At 44.3% G+C, this 12603-nt stretch overlaps 1 protein-coding gene across 2 annotated transcripts in view; it reads right to left on the bottom strand.

Moving 5' to 3' along the window:
- LOC103359445 (chloride channel protein 2-like) overlaps positions 1-12603 on the bottom strand; it is a 203008-nt gene that overhangs the window by 54441 nt on the left and 135964 nt on the right. For both annotated transcript variants that reach the window (XM_008284783.1, XM_008284782.1), the window contains one exon: positions 486-555. In XM_008284783.1, the coding sequence (XP_008283005.1) occupies positions 486-555 (70 nt within the window). The remainder of the gene's footprint in view (positions 1-485; positions 556-12603) is intronic.

Here is a 12603-nt window from a genome sequence, read left to right on the forward strand (position 1 = left end):
GCTTTCCTTCCCCTCCTTTAACTGCTAGCTAAAGGTTTGGGGATAATTACTGAATCTGCCTGTTTTGCTTCGGCAGGACAACATGACGACACGGGCAGCTGTACGGGACGTCCTCTGGAGGAGGCAGGTGCATCGGCAGCACCGAGACTCATATTCTCAGATTACTAGTACGTCAGCTTCAGTAGGCCTGGCTGGGGAAGGCCAGAACAATGGCACAGTCCTAAAAGTTATTATTGAATTAATACTAGTTGTTGTTTTATTTTTGGAAGACTTTGTTCAAGTATTAGGAAACCAATTTAATCCCCCACTGGGACTAACGAATGCCTGAACTCTTCAATCTCGGAATGAGGAACGTTTTTTTAATCCTGCAAACGCTGCACGAATGTTCCTAAAGAACACTTTTCTTTCCCAGAGACACACACACACACACACACACACACACACACACACACATACTCACACACACACAGCTATTTGCTTCTTACCAATGACAAATACTGGCATGAAGGCTCCGCAGGGCACGGGGATGGTGGTGGCCAGGGCAGACATCCAGAACTAAGAGAGAGAAAAGAGGGACACGAAGAAAGAGACTCCATGAAAAGAAAGAACAAGGTGGCATTTCAATTAGCTTCAGAGCACCATCCGGCGTGCCCCCACATGATGGCCGAGTTGAATCCTGCAGCAGCAGCAGCAGCGGCGAGGAGGCGGCCATGCGAGGCTCGTTGCCGAGGTTAGATTGAGCTGTCACTTTCACTCTTCATTTGACAAAGACCCTGAAATAAACCCTGGGTAATGAGCGGGCTCCGCCGATTGGCCGACGCTGCGCCAGGCGAGCGGAAGAGACTGCTAATTAGGAAAGACAAACAAAAAGAGCGAAATGTCACCGCTGACAACGTGTGAGCTTCATGGTCAGGTGTGTGCGAGGTCGCACCAAAGTTAGAGACGAGCGTTCACGGATACGAGTCTGAAAGGCAGCCGTGCTCACCGTGGAGGAGAAAAGGCTGCAGTGGCACCAGTTAAAGAAATAACATGACCTCAGATGTTATGTCGCTTTTAAATTCCATTCATTCTTCACGATCACGAGGTGGACAACACCAAGTCAGACTTTACACATGATCAGTGCTGCTGGTCGAAGGTGGATTCACGCCTGTGATTCTGTTTATTTGGGTCAAGTGTCGTCGCCTTTTTACAAACACACCCGGCGCTGTAAACATGATGTGAAGCAGCTGATACGCTCTCATCTGCTTCATCTGTCAACTGCTGCTGTAACTTTCAGAAAGACAACATCAACAGCCGTGCAGCATGAATCATGACTTGTGGCGGTGGGAGGACAGAGCAGTGGTGAGCACGCATCTGTTTTCATTCAGACCTGATGGAGACGACGAGGTCTGAATCACTCAACATTCACTAAATGTTCCCTCAAAATCAGCTCCAGACTAATCAACACCACGACAAAGAGCAACCGTCAACAAAAAGATCATCTAAAAACAGCAGCGAGCTCGTCACTGCTACATCCATAGATATGTACAGTAAAGGCTGGATGTCTGAAGGCGGCGTTTCGAACGGGATCACCGGCGGCCATATTGATTCGGGGCAGCTCTCTGGCAGAACCTGTGGTACGTGAAGGACGGTGAGTGATCTGCACAAACATAAATACTCTGATCTCGCTGAAGTCTTGATGGATTTACAAACAGTTTGGTTTCTTTCAATTCAAACTATGATGATATATAATAATATTTAATATATATCATAATAATCCCAAACTTCTGACCAAAAGTGTTCCATAATTATCCATCAGTGCAGCGTTATAACTACGCCTCTGACGTTTATAACAAACCAAACCGTCTGAAAATCAGTAGAAAATTGAGCAAGTTATGGTTGTTTAAAAAGTCCATGCACCACAACAACACAATGATATGGGTGAGCGAGCTGACTGTGGCAAGATGGCCGCCAGTACGGACGTGCCGCTCCATTGGCCGACAGCTCGGATGAGACATCTGGCCTTTATTATACATATCTATGGTTATATCCATCAACAGTTCAGTAATCATATGAATATAGGCACGTGCACACTGGTCTGCTTTAACCTGACTCAGGCTGTTTGGTTCAGGTGACAGGTATGGTTTTTTAATTTTAATTTTTTTTTTAAATAAGATGAGGGACATTGGTCGTGCATTTGGAACCAAAAACATGTCAACTTACCAGAAAATGTATCTACCACAGTATAAAAGTCTGTAACGAATACCAACAAATATTTTGCACATCTTCTTTCTTGGGGTCCAATATGGAATTACATTTGTGCCACAATCCTGAGCAAACAAAAATCTACTCTGCGCTCAAAACTATCTCTGCTGTGTTTGCAGCTATCAACATGGACGCACCATCACGCCGTCTGTCACTCGGTTTTGTCCTTTACGCTCTCACACGTCTCCATTCTGTGCGCTCAGCTACACGTTCACACTCACGGCGTCTCTCTCGCTCGTGCACAACACTGATGATCTGCTCACACTCAACTCTGCCTTCGTTCAGAGTTACGAATGTGCCACAAAACCAGCCAATCACAGCCTTGCACAGGGTGGCAGACGCTATCCAATCAGGTGGCTGTTTCGGCCGCGTCTCAGAAGCGCTGTAGAAAGTGACAACAAAATAAAGTGGAGCGGTGCGATTAACGTCATGTTACAATACGTTTTTGGTGACTATTTATTATTATTAATTGTTATTATTATTGTATTATTTATAACAAAGACTATTTCTTCAGCCATGTTTAAGTAGCTCAGGCAGAATAGATTTTCATTTGCTCCTGATTGTGGCACAAATATGATTCCATAGTCCGATGGAGCCTGAAAGACCTTCTACAAATGGCAACGTGAAAGTCCTGAATAGGGTTCAATTCAGTACAAAATAATACGTTTATATGTTGATTTATATTAATTTAGTTGCTAATGCTGGTGAATAAAGGCCAGTCAGTGCACTGAGGGCCGCTGAGTTCATCTGGAAATAATGTGCACATTTAGTTATTAAGTTGGTATGATTTCAGTCGACCAATGTGATCTCCAGCCCCACAAGACAGATGGACCGCTCGCTACTGATTGGCCAGACAAAACAATCAGAACCACAACATCAGAGAGAACAAATAAATAAAATAAACCTAACTGGACATTTAGATTTACTATCAGGCCATCCGTCAGACAAAATGAACAATTTCAAATGACACCTTAAGTTTTGGAAAACAGTGTTTGGCCTTCTTTTAAATTAATCAAGGAACTAAAGTGCTGATTGGCTGCTCTGTACTCTGTAGTTACATCTCATCCAGCTGCTCCAGATGCTGCCACAGCGGCACATAAACGAGCCCACGGACGATTGTTCACACGCGACAACGCAAAACGACAACAAACACACACTTTATTCCGCCTGATCACCACCGCGGAGATCATTTTAGGCGGCTTCACCTTTAACGAGGCCGACGTGACACTTCGACGGTTTATTCAGCGGAGGCGCACAAACCTGAGGCCGTGTGGCGCTCGCTGTTTGCGTGCGTAAAACGAGACGCAGGAATTAGAGGATTGTACGAGCCATTACACAAAACTCATCGATGTAATAATCTCATGCTTTCAAATAGACTTTTTAATTACACTCATTGCTCCGTCTCTCTTCCTCTCCGCTCTGCTCCCTCTGCTCCGTCTATAGTTAGCTGTAATTAAGGCCGGCTGCCATGGTGACGTAATGGATCTCCTTCTGCAACCCGACACAGCCGCCGCTTTCACACCCTGCACAAACACACATATGTGCGTAGGTGTTCGCACACACACCCACACACCCACACTATAATAGACTCAGTGAGGAGGATCAGAGCCACACACACACACACACACACACACACACACACAACCAGTTGAACACACAAAACGGCCTCGTGGAAAAACAGAACATTCATGGGAATTATTCTCTACACTCATCCTTCACTCCAATCTCTTCCTCTCCCATTCGTTTCTCTTCCACCCGGCCGGTAGCACCATAACAAGACCTCAGAAGTTTTAAAGGATCGAGGAACTCATACCAAAGGCTTCGCTTCCCGACAGAGGCCGCGGACTGCGAGTGTGTCCCGAGACAGGCGTGGAACGTATCGTCTCACAGCTGCCCGAGTGCAGAACAGTGCAATCTAACCCAGCGGTAAATTCCCTGTTAGCCATGAAACACAAGACCTGAACCCAGCGGTCACCTGAACTGTCCACCGAAACCTCTGCAGTGAAGCACGTCTAAGAGCATGTAATGATGCTCCTGACGAGGCACAGCGGCTCAACAAAGATCCATTATAAAAGGAGTTTTTGTGGAGTTGGTGGAACTTGTACACATTCACAGTCATTAAAAATGACTTTTGTAATAAGGTTGCAAATGTCAAGTACAACAAAAACTCATTTGTGCTTCTTAACGCTCAAACATGTCACACACTCTGTTTTCGTCTCCTGAACAACGACTCCTGATATTTTGGAAAATGATCCTCCAGCAGACACAGCTGTCCAAGTTCAACAAACGCAGAAAGTTCAGACATTAGTGACAAAAATAAACGTAAAAATCTGAAAGTGTTTGTTGATTTGTTTCCTGTATATACATATTAAATACAGTATGTAATGATGTGCTGCAGTATTCACATCTAATGACAAAAAGAGATTCATGTCAAGGTTTTACAAGGCTTTGGTTAAAAATGTCTGATTATTATTATTCATGTATATTTTTATATATGTCTGCTCTATTTCTTACATTGTTCTGTCTGGTATGTGTGTATCTGTGTGTGTGCTGCTGACAACAATGTGGATTTCTACACTATGAGATAAATAAAGGCTGATCTTATGATTATTATTTTTAAAGTCAGCCTTCACCATAGTTAAGGTCAGACAGTTTTATGCATAAAACTGACTTCATGTTCATGTTTACTGAAGATCAGACTCCTCTGTGACAGTACGGGAGCTTTGTTGTCATGGTTGCAACAATAAAGTCATGCTTAAGACAACTGTGGGCCAAACAAACAAACAGAAAGTTCAAACAAAACAACAACAAATGCCAGAAAAGACCGTCTCTGGTGAAAACACGTCCACGTGGTGTTTTTTTTTTTAATACGCACATCATGAGTGAAATAAGCAGACGTCATCATTGTTAAGAAACTGTGGCGTCGTGGTGAAAGTCTCTAAACATGTTTTCACTGTCTGGGTTTCATATGTTAATAAATCTACAGGAACCAGCTGCAGGGTGGGGCTTCCTCTTTCATTATTCTAGAGAATCTGTGTCCAGTTTAAAAATCCATCCATCCATCATCTCTACACCTTAATCCTCACCAGGGTCATGGGGGGCGGAGCCCAGCCTTCGTTACTGATCCACCGTTTGAACTGTTTTATTATGGGGCCATTGTCGTGTACACTTTGGAACTGAATACTTTGATGATCTTCACTTTCTGATGAAGCCACCTTTCATGATGTGCATGATGTGAGGACCACTGTGTCCATCCAGAACACTCTCAGAACACCTGCAGACAGACGTCCAGGCCCTCCTGCATGTACATGACAGTGTAATCTGAACCAGCTGCTTGTTTGCTCATGACAACGTGGTCACAAACACACTTGAAGGCAGGTGAGTGTGACAGGATGCTGCCTGCAGTGTCTTCTCTGTCCTCAAAGGAGGGCAGCCTTAACCATGGCAACCGCATTGACGTCTGCAAAGTTACAGTTGCCCCGGGGTCCCCCTTCAGGTTGCTCCGGGTTGCCACGGAGATGGACTAATGACATGATCCCCTCTGGCTGTAAATTCGGGTTCACCTGTATTAATGCTGCATTGTGCTGTTCTCACTGTTAGAAGCAGCAGGAACGCACCCGGTGGTAACGTCACGTTGCAGAAATACTTTCATATTGAAAGTTAATCACCTGCTCTGAGAGTTTACTTGAAGTACAAACAGCAGAATCTGGTAAAATCATCAAAAGGTAAAATTATGCTGAGTTGCTGCCGAAGCTGTTAAATTATGCAGATTAATGTCATCTACGGGCCAGCATGTGAGCAGCATGTAGAGGTGGAGCTGCTTTATATAATATATATATATATAATCACAAACTGCTGTCACGTCCACGTGAAGCAGAAGTAGAAGAAAATATAGATATTAAAGAAAAGTACCTTAAAACGTACAGAAGCTGCACCGAATGATAAACTCACACCATTGCTGATCGTATACACATCCATCCATCATCTCTACACCTTCATCCTCACCAGGGTCATGGGGGGCGGAGCCTATCCCAGCTGACTCAGGGTGAAGGCAGGTTCACCTGGACAGGTAACCAGTCTATCACAGGGCTACACTTAGAGACAGACAACCAAGCACACTCACATTCACACCTACGGACAATTTACAATCACCAATTAACCTCAGCATGTTTCTGGACTGTGGGAGGAAGCCGGAGAACCCGGAGAGAACCCACGCTGCACGGGGAGAACATGGAGACTCCACGCAGGAAGATCCCAGCTGTAGAAACCCTGTTGTACTGATCATTCTTCTTATTATATGCACACTTAACCAGAACCTAGAACTGCCCATTCACACTGGAGCTCTCCACAGCAGCTCTTCTGGCTTTAAGTGTAACACTAACGCTGCGCTCTTCATCTCCATTGAAGACGTTTGGGGACAACCAAACAGCTTGTGAGCAGCGTTTGGACTAATTTTGGTGTTTATCTTTGGTCGGACTCAGAAACAGAAACATTGCAGTGAACTGCTGCTAAGCTAACCTGCTAACTGGTGTTCACAAGACACCACAGCCACAGTAATGGGACATCAGCAGGTTGAAATAAATGGGAATCCTCCTTTAAAACCTACATTTTTACCATGTTAATAGCATAGATGTCATGTGTTTGATCATTGTTTGTAGATTTGTGTACACCTATACGTATTCCTGATCTGAGAACAGTGCGTTTGTGCTGCGCCTGCTGCCGGCAGCACCGTCTCTGGAAGTGTTTGTTGAGCAATCAAACAGGAGCTGCTACACAGTGTTTGCTGCACAACCACACTGTGCTCCTATATTCTATATATAGGGGGCACAGTATACATTAAACAGCATTTCTGGGGGGTGTTCTTTAAATGATGAAGCTCTGCCTCTGGAGTCTTGCAAACCTTTTGATGAAGCCACATTGATTTCATGCAACTGCCTCTATGTGTTCACGCTGCCATCTTTATCAACAAAAACCTTTCTGCTGTGGAGATTCATTCACTTCCATCCATCGTACTGCAGTCGTCATAAAGACGTAGGTGGAAAGTGCGTAACTGTAACCTCGACTCTGGTCTTTCCAGCATCCTGTTGGTCCTGAACAGTGGTTTCTTTATAGACAGTAAATAACAACCGCTGTACGTCTGAATGCGTTGGCTTTATCTGTGATACATAACTGACAACAAACTGCATCAGCCTGACTTCATCTGAACCTTCCCACCTGACAAAACGACCACGATCTGCTCTATAACTCAGTGGGTGTGTTTTTACAACTCCGTCCCGCTGACCTCTTCACGCCGGAGCAGATGAAGCAGGTGAACCGTTTTCACGTCTGGTTCCTTGAGCACTTTTCAAACTGACACAGCAAGACGCCATAATCGAGAGCTGATCGTTTCTGACGAGACGCATTAGCATTTCCGAACATATTTCTGCCCCTTTTATTTGCTCCATTACTATTTATGTCCTCCTATCTATTGCTGTATCCAATTCTTTGCAGCAGCAGTGACTCACTTCCCCCCGGAGGAATCATTAATTTTTCATCTAATCTAATCTAATGTAATCTACTAAGTGTACATCTCACAGAGGTAGTGCACGGCCATCAAAATTTATGAGGATTCCTGACCTCGACCTGAAGGGGGGACTTGGATAAACCACGAGAAGAGGCAGACGCCTAAAGGCAAGAAAACCAAGCCAGGACTCGATTGGGCTGTTGGTTAAAAAACTTGGAAGTTCCACCAAAAAACAAGTCAAAAAAGAGAACAAGGAAAAAAAACCTCTTGCATTAAAATCCAATTAAGAAATTCTTAATGAAGCACATGAATTTTGACCGTGGCTTTAATGAGACTGGTAAGTTACCGATCCGCTCCAGGGCTATACTATTTTTGAAGTAATTAGTTAAGATATGCGAGTCAGATTTCCTCAGTGGTTATTATTATTAATGTGTTTGCTCAACACAAACAGCTGCCTTCTTAAAACTCTACTTGGCAGTGATGCACGTTTGTGATCACAACGTGGTTGTAATTTGCTTTATGCCAAATGATGAATCAAACTGGCAGCGATGCAAAGTGTAACGAGCGGGTCAGAACCTCACATGTAGAGATACTCTACCCATAATACCGTAAACAGACGGTCTGTTTAGTGGGTGTTCATTTAACTCTTTATTGCATCGTGTGCTTCCTGTGTCTCATTAAGAACAACATTAGGCACAAACTTTTTAACTGCTCTGTTTGACAGGACGAAGGCTGCGTGTACACGAGCATGTTCAGGACCACAGTCACACTCATGATTTAAATGTGAGGTCAAGTCAAGGAGAAAATCACAGTGGACACCCTCTGCAGGTGATATTACCGTGCAGAGGACCTCCACCTGGATGCCGACTCGTAGAAGAGTTTTGGAAGTTTTCTTTGTACCGTAATGTCTGGACTATAAGCCGCTACTTCTTTCACACGCTTTGAACTCTGCGGCTTAAACAACGATGAGACTAAAGTGACGCTGAGACGACAGAGAGACTGAGGAAGTGATGAAGTGATTCTGAGGCTGTTCAGCTCCTGAAGACACTGAAGAAGACGACTTTAGTGGTTTCAGTGCAGGAGGAAGATGAAGATAGCCATCAGTGACTTCTGGTAGGTATTTTTTCTTAAGCAGCCGTGTTACAGGCACTGTTTGGAAAAAAGCCTCTACGGTACGTATCATGTGTATGCTACCGCCACGTATTTAGTTAAAAGTTAAAACATCTTTTTGTGTAAATATCTATCTAAAGTTAGTGGGTGTGGCTTACATTAAGGTGCCTCAATAGTCGGGAAATTACAGTAGTTTAATTGTTAACATTACTAAAGTCCAACTTCAGTCAGATTACGGCACCATAACTCTGTAAAACGGTTTCTTTCCACCGTGGCAGACTGCCCGTACATCACTAGACATCAGCCTCAGGACACCTCCATGCAACAAGAGTTTAACTGCAGGACAGCTGATCAAAGAGACGAGCTCTCATGAAGACATCCAGTCAGTGACAATCAAGTCTTTTACTCCGTTAACATGTCCATATGGTGTTCTGCATATGGTCGGAGACATATTAGCACAATTAGCAGTCAGCACCAGGGCTGCATGTCATTATTCCTCCTCAGGATCAGTTTCTGTTTCCACCATGTATGGCTGAATTACCCGTCCAACTGTGTAGCATAAGGCTAACTAATAAAGTGCTAAAGATACTGCTATAGCAACTACAACTAAAACGGCTGCAAAAGTCTTTTGTGAATGTTTAAGGACATGAAGTGATGTTTAAGCACATTACAGACAAAATCCTGTAGAGAAACTCTGGTGTTCTCAGGGGATGAATCAGCATATAAAATGGACCGATAATGGCTTTACAAGTTACTCAGGCTCCGTCTATTACCTAAAAACACTGACGCAAATCTGCACAACTTTAATTTTCTCCTGCTGCTGGTGACCAACGCTGAGCGGAGACAAGAAACTGTCGATCAGTGTCTGAGAGCAGCAGGTAGAGAAACTCAGTGAAAAGGAAAGTTCTGCATCTTGTTGTTTCATAAGCCTGAACACTGAGCTGTGTGGGCAGAGCTTAGACAGAGTGTGTCCCCATTCCTTTACATCGACGTGTCTTCGCCAGTCTGTCCAATCAGTTTCCAGCATATGGCGAGAGAAAAAATGACAGGGTTTACTGAGGCACTCAAAATGACCCATTTTCACGCTTCCCAGACATGTAATGCTACAGCTCCAACACATGATTACTGTGATCTCACAGTAAGAGCAGCCAGCTGAAATGAGGCGAGGGTCAGTTTGACCTGTTTGGTTTTGTGGACAACTAGTTAATAGTGGCCACGGCGAGCAGGTCACAGCAGTGGTTACCAGACGTCTGACAGAAACAACTCCACCACTGACCTGAAAATCATCCACTCCTGAACCACAAGCAAAGCACAACTTCATCAGGAACACGCAGCACAAAGGCAATCCTCAGATCTTAAAATGCAATCTCTCCAAGCCTTGAGTGGAACGTTTCAACCACAGAGAGCACAAATGAGATTAAACCTCCATAAAAGACCAGCGGGAGCTAACGTAGCCTTGGCAATATGATATTTCTATATAATTTGTTCAGCTGAATGTGAGCTGTGCACTTGAGGTTCTAATATGTAAAGTCCTGAGCTGTTGGTTAAGTACATCAGCTCACAGAGGCAGACCTGCAGGTTCACTTCAGGTCAGTGCTGGCCGTTCATTGTAGAGAACAGATAAGGCACAGTGGGAATAATTGCATATTTATAATATAACTGATCAATACTAAATTGTTTACTCATTGGGAAGTAATGATCTGAAAACAATTTGATCAGACTTGATGAAGAGATGCATGAAGTTGCTTCATCATCTGTTTAATTCAAACATTTCTTTTCCTGCTTCTCAGTGGAGAATGTTTCACCAGCTGAAAGACAAAGAACTAAACTGAACGTTGGCAGATTGATGGAGAGGAAAGGCAGCTTGGTGACGGTCGGCTTCATCGGCTGAATGAACAATCACAAGCGGATCTCAGCGAGCTTTGACTTTAAAGACTTCCTCCAGTAAAAATCAAGCTTTTACCTTGTAACTGATTGTATACCTTGAAATAAATAATCAGTCTTAGTATTTTAGTAAGACAAGAAAAAAAAGGAAAATCTGATGTTTAATTTTAACAAACTCCTGTTTTGGGTACATATTAAGTTGCCATGGTGATGGTGGCATGCATAGACGCAGCGCCCCCTTCAGGAGACATTGAAAGTGAACATACTACACCAACACAGAGTCCGATCGGAGACGACGCCGGCAGTTACTAGGCTAAAGGCTAACCCCTCCACAACCAGCTGGATGTTTGCTGGGATGAACCCTCAGAGAGTGGAGGGACTGCTGTGTGTCTGCTTTAACAGAAACATGGCTCCATGACAGCATCCCAGACGGACAGACAGCTGGAGGGGATGCAGACAGACAGACAGACAGACAGACAGACAGACAGACAGACAGACAGCTCTGGGCAGCATCGTGTGTCTTTGTGTCCCTGAAGACCTACCAGGACCTGAAGAGGGTCGCCATGTTCAACGTGATGGCGGCATGGACACAGCGCCCCCTTCAGGAGACAGCGGGATTGAACGTTTAGTGTCTTATCCCAGACGTGCATTCTGCAAAACTTGCTGGTTAAATAATCCTGAAGAAACTCTCATCCTGCCTGTACTACTGTGTATGTACAGCAACATGACAATAAACTTGATTTGATCTGATAATTGCAAAAGCGAGACAGATGATAGAATTACGCTCTGTTTGGATTCTGTACAAGTTTCACGTTGCTGTAACAAGACAAAGAGGCTGTGAAGAACAGGACTAACCAACGTGTGTGATAAACGCAGCACTCAGGTCAAGTCTGGATGGGACTGCTGGATTGTACATTTGCCCAAATCAATACGGAGCAAGGTGGAGCTGCTGAAACTAGGCCTCACTCTGACACAAAGGATGCTGGACTGGCTTCCACGCAGTGAAAACACACGACACAGCGGATATGCTTTTGCGAACAGAGCCTCCTTTAAGGTATGAAATGCCCCTCGGGCTCAGAAATAATTCTGTTTAAGTTATTACTGTAGGTTAGCCAGATATGCTAACACTGGTGGAACACATTAACCCTCTGAGCCCTGGGCTACTGTCAGGGTAATTGCACTACCTTTACTTTTATACTCTTATCTTGGTCATTGTAAGGACGAACAATACACGCACCAAACACCAGGAATGGGTTTGAGAATGGACGTAGAGCTTTATGCAGGTTGAAACTACGATTAAACCTGATAGAAATTCAGAACTGATTTATTTCAATAATCAACACTTTGTCACACAGAGAAGCAACCAGCATCGCTGGAGAGCTCCAGTCAGGCGGTTTCATTGGACACCTCACAGCAATACACACTGTCAATGGAGAAGTCATGGATGTGAATTTGGATGCAAAGTCTCTGTTGGGCTCTGAGGGTGAAAGCAGATAAACACACTGTCTACTGCATTCCTTACAGTTTTGCTAATATATCTTTATATACAATTAAAACGACGCCTGTAGTTTTAGTGAAAGCTCCGCTGGCACGCACACAAACATCTGCACTGATGTTCATTATGTTCATTCTCCCTCCAGAGACACTCCGCTGACAGAATACCTTCCCTAGACACTCACTCTAACCTTAACATAAAAACCCATCCATCCATCATCTCTACACCTTCATCCTCACCAGGGTCATGGGGGGCTGGAGCCTATCCCAGCTGACTCAGGGTGAAGGCAGGTTCACCTGGACAGGTAACCAGTCTATCACAGGGCTACACTTAGAGACAGACAACCAAGCACACTCACATTCACACC

Source organism: Stegastes partitus, unplaced genomic scaffold (genome assembly GCF_000690725.1).
Source record: "Stegastes partitus isolate 25-593 unplaced genomic scaffold, Stegastes_partitus-1.0.2 Scaffold373, whole genome shotgun sequence".
Lineage (NCBI taxonomy): Eukaryota > Metazoa > Chordata > Actinopteri > Pomacentridae > Stegastes > Stegastes partitus.